General features: G+C 39.6%; 1 protein-coding gene across 5 annotated transcripts in view; it reads right to left on the minus strand.

Annotated features, from left to right (window-relative positions):
- Positions 1 to 21223, minus strand: part of tox2 (TOX high mobility group box family member 2) — a 103458-nt gene that overhangs the window by 67124 nt on the left and 15111 nt on the right. For 4 of the 5 annotated variants that reach the window (XM_004547653.2, XM_012918205.2, XM_004547651.2 and 1 more), the window contains exon 1: positions 18987 to 19531. The exons of the other annotated variant lie outside the window; for it this stretch is intronic. In XM_004547653.2, the coding sequence (XP_004547710.1) occupies positions 18987 to 19079 (93 nt within the window). In that variant the 5' untranslated portion in view covers positions 19080 to 19531. Of the gene's footprint in view, positions 1 to 18986; positions 19532 to 21223 lie in introns of those variants that run through there. 5 annotated transcript variants of the gene reach the window in all.

The following is a 21223-nucleotide window of genomic DNA, read 5'->3' on the forward strand; positions in this document are numbered from 1 at the left end:
GAGGTATGAGACAACTACAATGACCTAAGTGGCAAATGAGTCAGTCAATATAAGTATTTATAGTTTGCACTAACTGTCCTCCCCCTTTCGCCATGTGAAATCGTAAAAAGTTTAGTATCAGTGCGATTAAACTAAATTTAAGAGATCATGTTTTTTAAATTATGAGGTTTGGAGAGGATCCCACAGTGAAAACATGTTCTAACCTGATAAGCCAGTACTTTAAAATTAACTGGTGAGAAATGATCAAAGAAAGGGGAAAAACAATAGGAGGAGAAAGATGCTAGCAACTAATAGCTGACTAAAGATTATATGTGCAATGCAGACGTTAATTTTGTGGATGGATGCTCCTTCATTTCTAGGTTTTCTCTTCTACCTCTCACTTTACCTATGAAATCCATTTACAGCACCTCTCCACCTTACTGTCTCCCTCTGCTTTTACATCTTTCTCTCTATCTTGAGTGCTGTGCCTCACCCTAATTAGAAATTCCCCCTCCGACCAGCTGAAATTGAATTGCCCATCATTTGCATAATGATAGCTCACTGGGCTGATGGCCGATTTACCATGAGATGAAATGTAGCAATCACTTAAGAGAGTGACCATGAGGGAGTGTGGGTAAGCGGGTGCATAAAAAAAAGGAGGAAGAGCGAGACAGACAGCGAGAGAGAAGGAGAGAGAGATGGAGGTGGGGGGAGAATAAAAAGGGATCACAAAGATAGAGTGAAGTAAAGAAAAAGAGAAAGAATGAAAGTCTGAAATCCGCCAGGTATTTAGGTTATTGTCTCACACTGCAGTCTTGCTGGGAGGAAGGCTGTGTCCTCAATATGACAGTAACTGGACACAACAAGGACACATAAGGGCGCATATGTAACACATTTTCTCTTTTACATGAAACCACTTGTGTCTTTAAACTCTAATTATGCCACGCCGTGTTTCAAACAGAGCGACTATTCTTCTGTTTTCCCACCATCTTAAAGGTCGGGATTTCCGGCCGCATCTCTTCAAAGGGAATTAATATCCTCAATGAGTATTTCAATTTTTTTTAAATCAGTAGCTAAAATAAGAGTCTCAAAGCAGTTGGCTGGGAGAAAATCAAACGCTCGATAAATGTATTTGTCTTTTCTCCTCACAGATACAAATTCAATAGACACACTTCATGAGGAAATAAGCAATGCAAGGTTGATCACTTCTATCCAGAATTATGTTTCTTTGCTCTCAGAACAGGAATAAAACAGTCGAAAGCAAATAATAAATGTAGACGACCTCCATTGTTGATGTTAAGTGTTGAGCTGTTGTACACTATAATTAGTTTCTGCGTAGATGCCTGCCACGTTCTGACTTTTTTTCTTTCTGCACGAGATCAGGAACTCCTGAACCACCCACAGTTTATAAGAAGTGGCCACATTGTCAACTGTGTAGCTGTCAGTGAACGCCCTATCAGATGAACAACTGCCACACCATGTACAAATTACTGTAATCAATGATATGATAATGACCTTGTTGTCTCGCCTTTTCTGGGCCATCAATCTCACATTCCACTAGGCCTGGAAATTTGATTTGTAAAAAACCCTAATAAATCTTGTGTCAGTGATGTCACGTAACTACAGGGAAATCTAATAAAACAGCCTGATCAGTGTGGTAAAGTGACAGTGAAGAAGCACAGGGCCGAGGCTAATGCACGCGGCAGTCTAAAATCTCAACGCTGAGACAAAGTTACCACCGAGGGTCCTAAAATAATTGCTTATTCATGGGAGTGAGTGGGCTGAGACAAGTGGTATAGAGGTCATATTTGTTTCTAATAGCTGGAAGTCATATGTGGAACTATCAGGTTGGAAGCTCTGCCCGAAGCACGATAAGGCCACTGTTTATTGTCTAACTTCCACTCTCCAACCTGAGGAACCCAAGACTCTCACACAGGGTACTTTCCACCCCTCAGCCATTACCTCAAAGTGTGTTTATGAGCGCAGGAGAGTGTGTGAAGTATATATGCACACATAAATGTGCATTTGCGTGAGAGAGCTCTCATGAAAGTGTGAGCGTGGTCTTTGGTTTCCATCACGAGTCTTGACCTAATTAAAATGTCATGTCAATGCTCAATAACTGACAAGTCATCAGAAAGCGCACCGAAACAGTGCTCACAGCACGCTCAGTGCTCAAATCATTTATTCAATTCTTCAATCTCTTCTTCCTCTGTCCATCTCTACATAAGTAATCAGTGATCAAATGTCGCATGTTAAAGTCAGCCAGCCCAGACAGGAGGGAGTTAAGTCTCTTATCTCTCCTCCCCAGAAGAAATTCCAACTAGAGGCCTCGCTCTGCTGGTTTCCTGCCTTCTTGCCCAATGCCCTATTTTTACTCATTGGGGCTCTAGAATACCAGGGGCAGCTTTTTCCTTGTCACTAACATATTTCCTGCCATTCTCACTCTGACATTTCTCCCCTCAGCACGCTTCGCTCAAATCGTTCCCCCTCTTTATGGGTCATAACCTTTCATTCAGGGATGTTCATATTCAAATGTACCTGCTGAAGCCAGAGCTGCTGCACGCTCAACCATCATTCTGATAGGTCTTTTTTTTCCTGTTTTAAGTAGGTGTTAATTTCACATCTTTCTGAGTGCTGCCAGAGACAATCAGTTCCACTCTGCTGTCAGGCTGTCTGTAGCATACCAAGGTGAACGCACAGGAGCTTTGGTGCTTTAGACTTTTGATAAATAAAGTCAAACTGTTGTCTCTCGATTCAATTCAGTTCAGTTCAATTCGATTTTAGTGCCAAATCCCAACAATAGTTGCCTCAAGGCACTTTATACTGTAAAGTATAGACCCTACAATAAGACAGAAAAAAAACCCTACAGACCAGATAAGGTGAGACTATCTGTTCTTTGCAATAACATAAAAGTGCACAGCAAATTTCCACATTCTCCTGACTCTTTTATCGAAAGAACTTATTTATTGAAACTCTGATCAGCTATTAACCTTTCACTACGACAATGCTACATTTTGACAGATCAAACTGTCCTGCCAAAGCTATAAATCAAGACAGATTTTATACTGGCTCCCCACTTTATTGAAGTGTTTCATAACCGTGACAAGATGAAGTCAAACGGTCTACTTCAGCCCATGGAACAAAATGCGAAGTGGAAGAGAATTCAAAGTAAGAGGCCTAAAATACAAGAATGAATGGCAGTTTAATGAACGCCCGGGGAGACATGATATCAGTGGCTGGCTCTTTCACAGGAGCTTTCATCCTATTCATACACCAACATAGTGGAAATGCAGGTGGATCGATGCTGGTTAAAAACACTAATGGCACATAAAGGGAGAACACTTAGCTACTGTGTTTCTTTCTCACCAAGGTCTGATCACTACTATTAATGGAATGCAGCTCTCAGTAAAGAATATCCAGCCAGCTACAGGTGAAAAAAAGGCCCATTGTCTGATTTTCAAGGCTACTCTTCTTGCAAACAGTGGCGCTGACATTCTAGATGAAGAGAGTTTGGCTCCTCATTCATATCTGCAGCAATAAATATGCTGATTTTCATTCAGTTGAGTGGGATATCATGAATCCAAGACGGTGGACACCTGTGCTCAAATCACACCGTCTTATTGTACTGCTTGTTTTTTGTCCCTTTACTGGCTGCATTTGTGAATACCAATATTATATCCCAGTAAGAGATAAATTGTATTGAATGGTTGCCAGGCTGCAGGAGAGAAGACTGCTCAGCTGACTAAAAGAGCAATTCTCCATTTTATCTCGCCATCATTGTGTGTGAATGTGCGTGCGTGTGCGTCTGTGTGTGGCTTAATGCCATCCCACAGATGTAAGTCTATACGTGCATATGTATGTTTCATTTTGACAAGAAGCAGAATGAGCCAGAGCTTGCTGCATGACTAGGCCATGTGAGGAAAAAGTTCACGTGATGCAGGCAAATACAGCCAGTCTTCAGCAGGATGGAAAGACTGTAATCAAACCATAAATCAGAAATCACTGAACTGCCATGCACCCAACCCTCTCCCTTTCACCCTCAGTTTAGTTACTGCCTCCTCTGCTCTGCAGAGCTCCCTGTATGTAATCTTATATACAGCCATGCACACAATGCTGGAAGAGGGGAAATGAAACGAAACATGCATAGAGGTTTCTATCATCTGAAGTTGGTGCAAGAATAAAGGTCATGTTCATACCTTAATTCTGAAATCAGCAGTCAGATATTAGGATTTTTTTTACAAGCATATGCAGTCCATATTTGTCTAGCCATGACTTTCGTAGTGAGCCACCTGGTGTGCTGTAATATCAGGCGAACAGTGGGGTCATTGTGAAGTAGCTGTGTGATATCAAGGAGAGTGACCCATTTAGAGCCCAGCTACAGAGCTGACAAGCTTCTGTTATGTCTAGGACATCTGGAGGGCTGGAGCCACTCACTCCACTGAACTCCATATACAACCCAATCCTTTCCAGAGTGGAAAAGATATGTGACATGATCATGGATATTTGACAAGCTCACCTATACAGTAGGTACTATTCAATCTGTTACGGAACCCTGAAAATTTGGAAGCGATTCAAAAAAAATGTATGATGCTGTTTGGCCCATCTTGCAAAGATTTTACAAGACTGGAATAAGGGCACAGTGTGATCCGCTGCTCAGCAAAAGTTTTCTGCAAAGATCAAGCGATCAAGGGAGAAGTTCTATCTCATTATTTAAATGAAAATTACTTTTTCAGTAGCTGATTCAATCTGGTGATGTTTAAAAGAGGTCTTGCATAATTTGCAAAATCACTTAAGCAGGAGAAATAGACTGTGGGAAGTAAAACTAAAGAACACCCAGTTAAAAAGAAATGTTACTATTCGTGTATCATACACAATGGTGTCCAAAACAACTGAGATTTGTCCAATGAAGCTGCAGCGTGCCGCATTATATAAACGAATACATGAATGCATAATGAGAGGCCAAAATGAGCCAAGGAAAGCACTCTGAACAAATCCCCCAGGGGAAAGGAAATTATTCCGAATAGACGAGGACACAATTCAAACAATATTGGTCGGAGAAACTTTTTTCTCTCGTTATTTAAAATCCATGCTTTAAATATAAAAACCAGAACTATCCTACATGCTCTGAGCGCACTTGAGCATTGAGATAAGGATTTTAATGGATCAGTTTTTTTTACTCATTTCAAAGCTTTGCTTTCATATTGTGGCCTGAGGTAAGATTGCTGAGATTATATACTGTATAAGCAAAATGCTAACTAACCTAATATATTTGATGGTTCAAATATGAGCATAATATGAGCATTTGCTCGCCACAGCTTGCACAACGCAACGCCAAAAAAGCTCTGATTATTTATACAATTCCACTGTCATTTCACTTTTTGTAGCTCAAACAATAATTCTGTATCATGAGGTAATTCATTTTTGTATGGCGAGGCAATTGGCTGCAAAGATTGAATCATCAACCCTTGTTTCATTTTCCATGTAATTAAATCAGCTATTGAAAAAAAATATGTAAGCTGGCATACGATTCAGGGAAAATTAGCATTTTTAATCACAGTACATTACTTTAATAACTCAATAAATCTGTGACAGCTGGAGCATCTGAGAATGTTGTCACAGCTACTTAGTTCTGCATTTGCAACTAATACAGGATGAGAATCAGCTCGAGAGAGACAGAGAGAGACCAAAATGAGAGAGTGGAGAGAAAAGAAATCCGGCTAAGTGGGACTGAGAGGATGATAATGCAGAGGAATAGGAACAAAAGCATGGCAGGTGAGGTGAACAGAGCCAGGAAGAAAAAAAACATCACTGCAGACTTTGGCACAAAACGGGGTTCGGCACTTGTCTTCCCTCGTTCAGTCATTAACCGTTAATCCCCAATTAGCTTATTTGTCGCCTCTATGCCATACATGAGACCTGCTTACTCTTCGTGTTGCTTTGTTGCTTTGGTATGTTTGTGCAGCTTAATGACTGTAGTTGCCAAATACACTAAATAAAGCTGAAGGACTACGGAAAATTTCATTTAATTATGAAAGGATGTCAGGAATGGGGGGATCATCTAAATGCAAACAGCACACAAGCAGGCTTGAATATAGTGTTTCTGACAGATTACTGGATAGTTTGTGAATTTTTTGCATGTGGTTCTCATCCTGCTTCCAGTGCAATTCAGTTGTCTTTTTCATTCAGTTAGAAACCTTTGCAAGAGGGATTTTATTTATAAAAGATTATATTAAATGCACCAATATTATATAACCATATCAACAATACAACATTACACTTAATTAACTTTGTTATTGATTTATTGTTTTATATTAAAATGCTCATTTGTACTTTTACTTTTGGTTTTGGGAAACTAAAACACAGTGAGATAACTAAGAAAATCACCAAAACCTCAGATTTGAGAGGATAAATCCAGCAATCTAACTACTACTCAGTCATCAAAAATATTAGCCGTTTGTTATCTGTTGATTGTGCGATTGCTTAAGCAAGGTGGTGGGTGGAGTTCACTCAGTTGAACTGCACGACATTACTTGGTGGCAGTCAGCCTTCCTGGCCTCTGTTGGTTTTGTTTTGCTAGGGCTATCTTTAGTTTCCTTTTAGTTATATAAAACAAATGTATTTATAGCTACAGATGCTGTGTGGTCTCCAATCCATTGTCCAGCTTTGAGTATTGAACAATGCAGTAACATAAATAACAACTTTACCTGCAGCTTTTCCTTTTAACAAAGTGAATTTTAGTGTTTGAAAAGCATACAAATCCCCAGAAATTCTCACTCTGAGCTGTCTTGACAAGTACTTTTCTATATAGTTTTAGAAACATGTTGCCTAGTGTGCAATCACACTGTGGTAAGAACATGTAGAACAACGACTATAATGAAAATAACAGTGAGTGTCAGCAGGTGCATAAGCACAAATGAAAGTGAGAGCTGGTGTCATGTCAGCACGTGCATGCTTGGGAAAAGGAACTGCCTCATCTTGCTCGCATGTTTATATGGAACAGTGAGAATGTGCTGTCCAGGTCCACTTATTTTATTATTTTTATTCAGTGTAAGTTTACAAAATTGCTCAACAAGCTCTTTTTTTCTCTGCCTGCCAGATAAAGATTTATCTTTCAATCGCTTCCTCTCTCTAGAACGTGTTTGTTTTGTAGTTGATTGCACAATCGCAGGGCTGCAACAGTAGAAACCTACTTTTTATAGCTTTACAGTATGTTCCTGAGTCCAGATTTTCTCAAATACACACACACACACACACACACAAATACATGTTTTCCCAGAAATGTATCTAAGACAACAACAACAAAAAGCCTTTGCATTCAGAGGCATATGAAAGCATTATGGCAAAGAGTCAATGCCCTAAAGGTGTATTGGCATATCTGTGCCCGTTTGCTCTATCTTTGCAGTTCCATTGAGGAGCCTTGTTTCCACTGATACCCAGCCGTTTGATTCACTTAGCAGGCTTTGTCGTGTGCATGCTGGATTAAGCCTTAAAAAAACAGCCTGAGCACATACACACATGCATGAGCAAGAGCCATTAGCACAACAGTGGTAGACCCCACTAATTAGCTCATCAGCTCAGCACCTCTCTGCCTCGCTTCACAGATCTGGTTTCAAAGTACACTTTCCAAAAGTGTCATAGTGCTAAAACGATGGCATTATGGCATTGGACATATGAGTATATTTCCATGGGCTCTCTGGGGATAAGCTGCAACACAGACAAAAAAAATCGACTCTGTGACCACTAAAATAGCACCCAAAGAAGCTAAGTTGATTTGACAGAACACGTACAAGAAAAAGCTATTATAACGCCATGTCAGGCTGATTTTGTAAGAATGGCTCCGCTGGGCAGCTCGATCCATTTGCAGATCAGGGAACAGTGGATCAGAAGCGGCTGGATTTTTATAATACTCCACAACAAACACACAACAACCTAACAAACCTAACAGCTCACACTCTCCTTGTGGTTCTTCACTCTGACCCTCCCTCCCTTCCTCTCTCTCTTTTCCTCTTGAAAGTTAACAGTGCACGTACCAATAATCTTTTTATTTTTATCTTTGAGGTTTATGCTGCTTTTGCGGTCATTTGAAGAGGTGGAAGATCATGTTGCACACCGTGAGTGCTAAAACAATCTCAAATGTCAATTGCTTTTGCTCTTCGTAACTAAAGGAGAAGAAATGATAACACGGTTATCACAGTTTCTCTTTTTCACTCAGTTACTCGTTAAAGATTCAAATTATTAAAACCTAAAAACTTGTTTTTCAGAAACGGAGTAATGTCTAGTGTAAACTGGGGCGGTAAATTATGTGAGAACATTTGCTACCATGACATTTATGGTTTATTATATTTGCCAAAAATTGCAGTTCCTCAATTTCACAGCATATTTATGTGCTTATCATGTTCAAATTATGCAATTCGGAAATATCTCTTTCACCACAGACTGATTACTTTGTGAAGTCTACTAGGAGTGTTTGTGTAAAGTAAACACCAGTTTTGCACAGTGTCCTGTGTTGACTGGGACCAACAACTCTGCTTCACATGTCACCATGTATATAACATTATTACAAAGTCTGCTGCTGCTCAGTGGCCTTGTGGTTTCTGATATGGCAAAGCTAGTGAAATGGCAGAGAAGCCAATCTACACTTTATAACTCAACCACACATCAATAATAGAAAAAAATAGATTACAGTAAATCCATGGTTCAAAAGCTGCATACCTTTGAAATGTCAAAGGGGAAACCACAACGGATAACTCATCTCAAAACTCATTTCAACTGCACAATGCAAGCTGTATTACAAATATTCAACAGCTTACTGTTCCCTCCAGGTATTTTTCAGCAAAACACTCTATACATTTTCATTTGCAAAGAGAAAAAAAAAGAAATGTATTTTTTCACTGGCAAGCAGCCAAACCAATTTAATTACATTCCAAATGGGCACAATCTCCACAGAGCAACCAGCTCATGTTGTATTTTTCAAACTTCAACAGCCTCCTTGACTTTCTTGGAGTAATTGAAATCTTCCACTCTTCCACCCTCGTCATTATGCTGAGCAGCAGAAAGTACAACAAACCAAACCAAAAGGAACAAGGAGATCTGGCGCTCAGAACGAGACGCTTTAGCCAATTTGTAACTTCATCAGCACGTCTTGATACAGTTTCTCCTGAAGTCAATTAAAAGAACACTAGATGGTGTATACCTAAAAGAACTGACACCTTCCTCCTGCCAAAAATACGGTGATTAACCCATGAATGGTGTCAGCATATCCTGGGGAAAGTACGATGGGAGGTGGCTATTTCCATTTTGGATAAATTCCTCCAGCCAGATTCAAAAAGACTCTTTTTTTCATTAATTACTTATCAGAATGCAATAATTCTGCATCTAAGGATGCAAGTCTTTGTAAACAACAGCCTACGGTGCCAAGAGGTAAAGTTAAACAACAAAAAAACCAACACAACAACAGTAATTACAAATACAACTCGAGATAACAAGACAATTTGGATTCAGATATTTTTTTCTTTTAAAAATTGTTTCAGATAGTTTTTGTTTTTTATTTTCATCACTGCAGCGATGCTGAAAACATTTCCAATTAATGTTTCAGCCCTTGATTAAACATCAAAAGATGCCTTAAAAGAGCTTACTGGCAAATTATTTAAAGTCTCTTGGGAATTATTTTTTTATTATTATCATGTTTTTTTTTTTTTTTTGAATGCTTAGAGAAACTATAATCTCAGAGATGTTTTCTATTCTACCCCCTGGGTAATTACAAAATGGCAGGCAAATAAATCATCACACTGGCGGTATCTGCGGATGTCTGTGTACTCTACAACTGAGAAAAAGGTCCTGAGGTGACCAAAGTACCTGGCATGGTATCAGACCTGCTATGCTATGTTTTCCTTAGTTTGTCAAATAATTGCCAGCAATCTTCAAGAATTACATAAATAACAAATAGAAACATATTTTCCATTTGCTGTGAATGGAGATACTCAAATAATAAATATAAAGTAATTTAAGCAATTTTTTTTAAATGATATCTACGCTCACTTAACCAGAGGTCTCTCTCTCCTTAGCTCGCTTTCTCTGTCACTAAATCTGTCTGAGATCCCAGCCACAAGCAAGTGCCTTTGTGTCAAAGATTAAGTGAAACCAGGAGTGCCAGCAATGCCGCGTTTGCACTGTGAACACACTCAGTCTCAGCTGCACCAACACATCAGAGTACTCAGACATAAACAGCTACTGTAGATCAAAAATAAGCTAAGGTTAAAAAACTTTCATAAATGTAAATCTGTTATCTATTTATTTAATCTATTATATAGTACATATATTAAAAGCAAGTGTATAAGCAATGCCAAATAAGACTTGGCACTACTTGAGAAATGCATTTGCATCTGCATTTTACTACAGGGTGGCTCCTGTGTAAGATTAAGTGTTTTTACTACATAAAATTGTCACTGAAAATGATTGGGTAGCAAAGTCAGGCTATCAACACACAGAGAATATAATTCCTGGAAAGTGAGGCAATACTACAATGAAAACATTATGAACAAAGCCCAACAGTGCCAGAGGTGGTTTACAAGACAGAGGCAAAAAGAGGCCTTGGGGGCACTGTGGGTTTGTAGTGATAGGGAGGGGAATCTCACACACACTTGGCTCAGGGAGGCACAGAAACAAATGGCACATGGTGGACGACCAATCGCTGGTGGTCTAACCAGCTGACTAACTTCCGGTGCAACCCATAAGTGACTCAGTAATGATTTACTGACAAGTCAAAGGTTTTTAAAAACAAATTTAAAAGACTGTCTTTTGGATACATTTTACTACAAATCATTTGAATATAATAACAGTGATCGCACATCAGCTGCTAATGCTAAGCTGCTCATAGTATCAGTTACAGTGATCTGTGGCTTGAAATGTTGCTACATAACAACACATTTCTGTGGTCTATGAGCTCACATTTGCACTTGTGTTTATTTGTGTGATGTGACTGCATGCAAGAACGTCTACTTGCAAGAGAGTGTATGTCTTTGAGTGTCTCTCAGTGGTCCTGTGGTCTTTGAGTGTGGACCTGAACCAGCCGTCTCTAGTTCTGTTTGCACAGGACATGCCTCAGGAAGCTAAGACAACTGTTCGTGTTTGCCCAGGCTTGCGAACCCGACAGCTGCATTCTTTGACACTCTGTTTATAAGTGTTTTTATACATTTAGCCTATGGAATCTGTTGGATCATGCCATTCTTGCTGACCTTTTCTAAAGAAACACCCATCAGAAGGAGAAAGGAGGACTATAACGCCAACGAATAAATCATTGGCCAACTCTAACAAGTACATTCTTCCTGACTTTCCTGTTCCTGTCTCCATTAACACAACAAATCTTTATTACAACCAGCACTGAGTCAACAGTGATAATTTACCATCTAACAAAAAAGCAAGAAAAAAAATCGAATCATTCCATTAAATAGCGATTTGGAGCCTTAACAGACTAAACTAAGGATGTTAGAAACACCACATCTAGACCTGTTCTGTCATAATTTGCACGCTCTGACCTCTCAAGATCCCCCAAATCGCTCTTACCCATTCTCCTTTTACTCTTTCTTCTCCTTGGTGTTTCATTTCCTGCCCATCAGCCTTAGTCTTCCACCATTTCAGCTACAGCCTTTACTGGCAAAAAAGTCACGACAGTACCAAAACATATGCTATAACACAACATTCCTATAGAGATGAAATGAAAAACAAATTAGTGGATGAACTCTAAGACGTTTGGAGAGTGGCGAGTGTGAAAGTGAGAGATGATGAGATCCGTCTGTGCTTATTTGAAATGTTGATATGGTTTTCTCGTACAATGGTTACGCTAATTTATGTACCAAAGCCTGCTTTACACAAATCTGCCAAGTCCAATAACTGTGCTCATAATCTCCAGCATCTAGAATAATCACTTTGTGGTCTATTTGTTTATGAATGAAATGAAGCAATTATCCTAATGAAGATCAGCTTTCTTGCTGGGGGAATTGTAGAATTTCAGCACAATGAAAATGTTTTGTCTTTGTTGCATCCATGTTGGCATGCTGATTCCTTAATCATAAAACAATGGGAACAACCCAAATTTTATTGTATGATAATTAGGAACATGCTATTCACAGTTGGGATTCTAAAACTGTAGCAACGAAAAACTGAACTACGCACTTCCTGACCTGAAGTCTAAACCACATGCATGTGGATGCTGCTAAATGTCAGCAACAAGTTTGGCTGTTGCTATTGGCGAACCAAAAACATACATTTGCACAGCAAGAGATCAAAAGTTACTAATGGCTCATTTTTATAATAAAAAGCCTTCTACGCAACAGCTTTTATGACACTCACTACTATGTTTGCCATACTTATCTCTGCTGAAGCATGTTACATTTGTTTTGTCTACAGAAATACAGAGACCTCACTCAACAGACATAAAAGTGCAACTCGACTTAAAGAATGAGCCTTCAAGTTCAACAAAGAATGAATCAAGGGTTGTATTTCTTTTTCTGCAGTGCTGATGGAAAGCAGATGAATCTGCTCTGAAATGCTACTGTAGCACACTGAAATACTGTCAGCTTTCCCTTCCCGTCAGCACAGTGAGCAAAGAACAGGGCACAGAAATAGTTAAATAAATCAGATAAAGGAGATCTTTCTCCCTCTTTTTGCTTCCCTCTCACACACACACGCACACACGCACAGACATTCTTTAGTGAAATCCATCAATCAGCATTTCATGCAGTTTGGGTTTGAACCACACCAAATGCACTAAAACAATAAACGTCTGTCTTTCAAGTCGCTATCTGGACTGGAACACATCTGGTGGCAAGGCTCATTTTGGTTTCCACATCGTTGAATGACATTACAGACTCAATGGCGAGCTGAAAAATAAAGTACCCCTAAAAATCTCTCTCCAGTTTCCCTCCACCTACAGACCCTTCTCTTTCTTTATGCACACACCAACCTTCTTCCCCCCTCCCTTCACTAACCAGCTAACCTCTCAAATGCTATTCCACCACCCATCCCCCAACCAATCAAGAAGTGAATATAAAGCAGCACAAGGAAACTGGGCTGCAGGAGGGAGGTGATAGGGGGGGAGAGACAGCCAGTCAAGGCAATTGCTACTGAGAAACCAGTGGCCTCCTGAGGTGAAGACAGTTTAAAATGCCTTGCCACACTGGACTTGACTTTACACAAGTCACAAGTGCATGATGCACACACCCAACAGCCAGCTGAGGAGCCAAGAGTCAAGCCTGACTGTTGTATTTTGGTTTCAAGGGGCTGTGACGATAATTAGGGTTAATGTGATTTAATGAGGGGCACGAGTTGAACCGGGGCTCGGCCGATTCACTTCGTAATCAACGTCAAGATTGAAATTACTCTGACACCTTATGATGCGGCTGTGTTTTGCAGTAACTTACAGCTTGTCATGCACGTCACCCAGGCTGAAAACTTAATATCAGCCTCACTCTAAAAGCAGTCTGCTGATAAACTTACTGAATGATAGATTACAGGCTGATAACAGCGCAGAAATTACTCGAAATGCAATAGTATATCTCTAAAGTATATTGGGAGGAGTTTAAAAAATACACTGTCATGATTCAATTCTTGGTAATATAATCAATCATCAACATAAATAGCCTGTTTCTATGGACCTCGGTGATTAAGTAGATAACGAGGCAGGATAAACTATAGAATCTATTTTCAGCCATACATGACTTATGACCCTCTTAACACCTCTAGTAGCTCTGAGTCATGTCTGGTCTAGATTATAAAGTACAGAGCACTGGAGTGCTGTGAGTCTGGTTGACTTCTCTATCTTGTAGGTTAAACTCGAGTCCATCGTGGTAAATCCCTGTAATGCATAGCTGTATCCCCTTATTTGCTCTCTGTACAGACAATAGCTGTCCTTAAAATACCCCATGAAATCCAAGGCAGATACAGCTATAGAATAGAAACTACAGTATCACTGATGTGGCGAGATTGGGGCTTTTTCTTGTGATGCAACTATACTGTAACATAGAAACATAGCTAAACAGACATGAAGCCAAACGAGGAAGCTTGGGTTCTGCGTGTAACACACTTTTGGATTTAACTCAGATGAAAAATGCAGTCGTACCTCTATTTCGCTTTATTGTGTTTCAAAACAAAACCCTCACACTCCTACTGTAACAGTCCATGCACACAACACAATCTAAGCCCCACTGCTCCAGAGAATAACACTGTAGCTACTTATCATTAACTCAAAGACACAATCAGCCCCAGGCGATCCAGCTTCCCTCCATAACCTTTTGACATTGCTGCTGGGAAGGTAAATGAGAGAAGAAGTTAGACACAGCGAGGGGGGTGGGGGTGGGGATGTGGGGAGACAGAAAGACTTCATTATGAATACAGCCAGGAAGTGGTTAGACCAAAAAATTAAAAATTAAAAAATAAAACAAGAGAACTTTACAATAAAGACAGTTTAGTGATTTTTAAATCCAAAACATAGCCTTAATTCCATGTGCCGACTGCCAGTAACTGCATTATACCAGCAAACTCGCCACTTGTAGTTCCAGCAACACAGACTGCATTTTTCCCTCTGGTGTGCATGCGAGCCATGCATGGGTTAACATTTTCCCAGTGAGAATAGTTGGGATATTGCAACTCGGACTGGCCAGTCAGCAGAATGTTATGAATGGGCACAATGAAAAACCCCAAGTCCATGCTGTCGACCCAAGAATGCTTGCCTCCATGTAATTAACTTCGCTCTGTGTACAGAATGAGGTACTGCTGAAATAACTCTTCTTATTTCTGTTTCTATTACTGTCATGTTTTCAAGAGGGGGAAAAAAATCACATTCTGAGAATTCAAATGGAAAATATTTTTGCCTGTCCATACTTTGAAGTATCCTGTGACTAATACAGTGATTTGGATAGCACTGGAAATGGAACGAACCACTTAAAAAGGGGTGGTACGTGCTCTGCAAAAGCTGGCCTCATTGCTTTTCGAGTGGATGAATGTCAGCTAATGGTAATGTGTATTCGTGTAGTGATGTAAAATAGGGCATAAGATTAAACATAAGATAAATGTATAAATGAGGTATACCTTAAAACCTGTTTCATACATACAGCTCACCTCAAAGTGTTTTAGCAATTAGATTTGCACTTTGCACGCATGCAAATATACGCACACGTGCACGCATTTAGCCCTAAATAAAATCTCTAAATAACTGATAGTGAGTTGGAACAGACTGCAACTATGTAAAGAGTAACATCTGCAAACCATCGAATTATAAACCTACAGTATAACTACAGTATAATTACACGAGAGGCTCCCTCTTGGGCACTGTGTTGTTAGAGGGAAAAGGGATGAGGGGAAAGTGGAACATCTACAGTAATCTATCCAACTTCATTTCACCGGAGTGATTCTGCCTCGGGGTATGCACAAGTCATAATGCATTTGACAAATAGTCTCCCACTAAAACAGGCATTTGCGAAGAAGTGGCCTTCAGCGCTGGTATACACAGCTGAGTGTACGCTGAACAAACAAGCCTCCCACTCAGCGAGGAAAGATACAGAGAGGCTTCAAAAAGATTAGGAGAAATCTTGGGCGAAAAGTAAAGATGACTCACAGTGATTGTGCAAGTGCAGGACAATGCAAGTTGGATGGAGTTGAGAAGAGCAACAGAGCCGTGGGGTTCTTAACAAAACACAAATCGATGCTTTTCTCATGTGTTGTTCTTTGCATTGTTCTGAAATACGGGCGCACAGGTTGTTTTTACAATGAACTGCAGAGAATCATCATAACGGTTTTAAAGAATATCTTTATCCTTTTGGTTTTTGAGCGTGAACTTGACTGAAAAACAAAACTAAAGCATAACCTTCTGATTAAATATTTGGGTGATGCTTACATTCTCTTGTCAGTTTGTTAGCATTAATGTAGTCATCAGTCATGCAATAAATCCTACCTTCAGATTACAGTGCTCAGTTTTAGTTCTTACAGTTGTTTTAAAGAGGTGTTGATTTAACACAGTGACTACAGTATTTAGGTTGCAGTGCTAGCTATATATACTGACTACACTGTATTCTGCCCATCCCATTTATAACACAGAAGAAAAGGCCAAATAATGAAAACACCTATGATGAGGTTCCTGGAAGTTAGCTCATGTAACATATTTTAACAAAAACTGAGCACTGTAACCTTCCTGAAGGCAATCTGTGCTGCAAGAATGTTTTATTGCATCTGTTTTAACAACCTGTCCCTGAATAAAAGCATTACATTAACAATCTTTCCTTCCTCTGCTTCTGATTTCTAAAAAAAAAAGTAGAAAAATAGAGTAGAGATCTGATCATTGTGTGTGCACACAATTTACAGTCATTCACACAAAGCTTAACAGTCACCCTCAGAAATAGATTTGACTTTACACCACTAGAACAGGAAGCCATACACTTTTTTATATGTGAACTGTCCCACTTTGTATTATGTGCACTTCCTGGTTGGTGTATTTAATACTGTACTGTAATGCATAATTACACGAGTGATTGTCAAACAAGCTGTATATATATATATATATATCGGTGTGAATGTCTTCAGGAGGCCACGTTTGGGAGTTTTGTGCCTATTTGAAAACATGCAGCTCTTAACATTGCTTAGAATTATGTTTGCAATTTACCATGGAAAAATTAAAAAAAAAAAAAAATCAACAGCAATGACTAACTGTCTTGTGAATCTGACTTTAAGAAAAAAAGAAATCAGCTTCCTCACTTGCTGATTGAAGTGGCATTAAACAGCTGCGGTGCTTCTAATACTGAGCCACTCCAGCAGGTCAACTCCATACTTGTGAATTCAAGGCGCCAGTAAGATGAACTATTGCCAAAAATGTCTTATAAAGATCCTGTATCATTATTCAACAGTTACGTGTAGAAGCAGGAGTACAGTGCAGATAATGTGTCGCTTTACATCATGGTCACAGCTGTTACTTTAGTAATGACAATGTTATATGATTCTGTCCTTGAAACTCAAACCTGCTCCTTACCGGGCCAACAGCCTCTACGCTTGCTGAATCATGATAACCAATACAGTTCATTGTGTTAATACTACAAGAGCTGGGACGCAGCCTCAGTCAGAAACAACAAGGTCCTACTGTGATCTTCAGTAGATAGCACATCTGCAGCTACTCTGTCTGCCTACAGTGTATGTGTTTAGCTAACCGCACACACACACAATTATACAACTTTTTCAAAATCACAAAAAGATTACAAAAGTACTTCTATCTGAATTCTGCTTCTAGTGATAGACTAAATTAACGTGTAAAACAAAATCGAGCTATAACTATGAACACTTCATTTGGATTTTAAAGACTGATGTTGGTGTCCCAGTGAGTCAGGAGTTGAGGAATAACTGCAATCCTTGTAAACCATTCGCGTATTGTGATTCAAATCTCTCTCCAAGTATGTGAGTGTTGGTGTAGAAGAGTGTGTCCACAGGCAGCTAACCGCATGTGTTGGACATGTATACATACAGGTGACTGTGTGCATGAACAGGATAGATTAACAATTCAAATATTGTACTGAGCTATAATGTTTCACTTTGTCATCAGCAAAAGCTAACTGCCTGCTGGCTTTCTTCCAGGTGCTAAGGCAAGCAAACCAATGTGAATGGCTGGGGGTATACTGCCTTCTTCTAGTTCTGCTCAATAGTTACTGGTAAATGTTTACACAAGTTTTACCTTGACCACCGCAGTAAAAGAAACTTGGCTCATTACTTGCAACTTGTAACCTTGGACTATTAAGTAGGTCTGTATGTACATTTCTCACTTGTAGATGCCAAACATTTTTCTGCAAGGAAAAGAATCTGCAATGGTGTCCACCATGGACAGAGTGCAAGAGTAAAAAGCTTCTCTCTTTACTGTAGGCCCAACATCAACAGGATATCAATAACCACATAATTCAAGAAGGAATTGGAAAATCCAAAACGCACTACTGCAGATGCAGCCTTTTCTTTCCTTTCTTTCAAAGAGCCTGTTTTCAGAGATAGATAATCCATGACAGGTGTTAGCACTTCAAGTTGTTCAATAAACGCTTCTTTTACTACTGAATCGTGCGTACAACGCAGTTAATTTTTCCAGCACTTCTTATCAGTGTTAATGTAAACACAAAAGCTAATATAATAATCAAACTTTAACCAAACACGGAAGGCTTCTTTTAAAGGCAAAGGCGAATAATCATTTCTAAAAAGTTATTATGCGCACAATGATGTGGTTGAATTTTTGTCCATACAGGTGTTGATAACCAAGCATGCCAAAATATACTAGTGATTAGTACTAATGGAAAGTATCTTACCGAGCAATAATGCAAAATAAAACAGACGAAAATGCCAAATCACGCTGCAACATGTAGAAGTATAGTCTTAACCAATACGCATAGCATGCTCTCATATTTCAACGCAATGCTGATAATTGTATTTCGGAATAATAGTGCACTGGCCCTGTAAAGTAGCTGGAAAGTGTATTTCCGCAGTTAATTCTGAAGCATTTAGATCATATAGAAAACATTCTGGCGGTCTATATATATTAGAAGACAAGAAAAAAATGCACACGTTCATTTTGTCCATTTGTCAGTTTTGGTTGTTGAAAGCAATCACCAGCTCCTCCGGTGCGCCAGATAAAGTGGTGCGCTCCAACTCTGCTCACAGGACATCCACAGCACAACGCAGCCCCAGTTTATTCACACTAACACACAAGCGATTTGAAATTAAACGCCACCTCACGTGCACGATCTCAAAGCAGGTGTCCTTTTTAGCAAAGTTTATGAGTCCAAATACATTAAAGAAATACAACGAAGTTGACGGGGAAATGCAGCCTGTCACTCACTGATCCCGAGGGAACCAAAAGTGCAGCACTTGTCACTAGAGGTCTTCAAACAGCGTGCCTGAAAAAATACGACCCGTCTGCCACCATGCGTATTCAATATACATCATGAAACTTATGGCTGCACATCTGACCGACTAAAGTAACCGTAAACGTTTACCTTGTTGGAATGGTAATAGTCCAAACCGGAGTCAGTCGGTAGCGTACATGAACCCACGCTTGAAGGGGGAGCTGGATAAAATCTGACGTCCATCTCAGAGTCCGCAAGACTGACGGCATGAAAACGTAGCTCCCAAAAAAAAAACCTGTGCGACTTCTCTCTCTCCTGCACACACACACACTCACACACACTCACTCACACACGTCTCTCTCCCTCTCTTTTTTTTCTTTTGTGTATCAAACCGAACAAAAAAGTAGTACGAGAAGATGTTCAGTCTTTATATCCGTCCTACAGTTACTTCGGCCCTAACTGCACGCTGATGCTCTCATATATAACATCCCTATAAAGTTCACTTGGAAAGAGGGGGGAAAGAAAAGACAGATGCCCGCCTCAGTAATCTCTGAAACTAGGAAGCTAAACAGTGTAGTTGTTTGACAGCGAAACAAGCCGGGCGTGCTGCAGGTGAAGAAATGATCTTGTCTACGGTTTCTCCCAAAACGCCCGCTCTCCGTTCCTCGTTTCCAGACGCGCTGTAGCTTTGTCATGTGGGAGCGCTCTGATCCATCCATGCGTTCCCGTCCACTCAGCAACTGCTAGGCTGCGACCTCTACCGGTCAGAGGAGGACAGGCGAGAAGAGGGTCAGTGGGGCTGGGAGGATTGACGAGGTATAGTGAAGAATAAGTCTTTATTAGTGAGTTTAAGTGACCCTCAGATAGTGGGCCAACGACAGCCTCTCTGCGTGGTCGTGAGAGCATCACAAGTTGATTTAACACTGGGGTGTGGGCATTTGGCTGATTCAAAGAGCTGTAGAAATGTTTAGTTTTTTTGTGAAATCTCTTTGAAATGATCAAATCAGCTCTTACACAGGCTCTGTTCATCTTTTAAAAAATGGCTAAACATCTAATCTTTACTATTTAATTAATTTTAGTGTAATAACACTATATCTGACAGACACAGAAAATACAAATGCATTCAATTCAATAGGAATTTAAAGCTTTATGTTATATTTTCATGAAAACATGAATTTATGCTTTGAGATTCCTGATATGACCCTGAATTTAAATGACGTACTTGGTATGATGTGCAGCCTAATGCTGCCATAATTTGGACCATAAAGTTCACGGTGAATCTCATTAACTTTTTCACTTCACTTCATTATTTAAATGTTGTTTACAGCAGTTTTGTCATATAAATAAAAAATATTGTTATGTATTTTGATGCATTTCAGTGAGTCGGCAGCCAGTGGAATACATCTCACTTATAAATAAAGGAATCTCTGTATCTCTGTGTATCTTCTTCGCATTTCACAACTGTTCATCCGTCCAATTTCAAACTCGGGAGTTTTATCTCAGTGGACCACAGAAGCCATGTGGATGGTCAGTGGTCTCATATTGTGGTCTCATTTATCATCTACCTATTGCTAGGTAATGGGAAAATACTTGACCTCACATATGATGTCACAAATCTCCCTTCTGTGAAGAAACCAGATCACCACTAATGTGGCACATCAGATAATAGAAGACTAGAAGTCCCAACTTTGCTGAGGGGAAAACAGTTCTCACCTGATTTTGTATAGTCTGAAGGTGCAAAATAAATAAATGCTTAAAGGCTTCCATCTACTGGATTGGAAACCTTAGCTGGGAAATGGGACAATATGTTGGTTTTTTTGTTGTTGTTGTCTTTATAAGCCACCAAACAGTAAAATTAATCATTTTATGGGACAAAATTTGATAGAGGTCATAAGACATTGGGTATCATCGAGACTTGGAAAACTATTGTATCTTGACACTTGTTGTGTTTTCTGATCATTTAATATGCCAGGGTTATCTGGTGTGTTGGTTTTTGTAATTTAATAATGCTGTTGAAAGTTTGACAGTATTTAGGTTGTGTTACAGTGGAATGTAGATCATTCAGAAATCTGTGAGTTGGTTTTTGATGCCTTAGCTAACTATAGTAGCTGGCTAACTATGGAGTCATGGCTATGCAGAGATAGAGTGCTAAAATCATTCTCTGACACAGCAAAACCTAACATTTTTAGCCACTTTAAGGTATTTTACTGGTGTCAGGCATCTGTTGCATTGTGTAGGGATAAATGTTTTCCCCTCCACCTGACCTGATTTTCTCACTATGGCGATATAAATTGTTGCTCTAATTTTGACCCTTGAATTCACACACATAATCACATTCACACACAGCTGGACAAATAGAAAACATGCTCACACAGCAGTCAACACAG

Source organism: Maylandia zebra, linkage group LG5 (genome assembly GCF_041146795.1).
Source record: "Maylandia zebra isolate NMK-2024a linkage group LG5, Mzebra_GT3a, whole genome shotgun sequence".
In the NCBI taxonomy this organism is placed as follows: domain Eukaryota; kingdom Metazoa; phylum Chordata; class Actinopteri; order Cichliformes; family Cichlidae; genus Maylandia; species Maylandia zebra.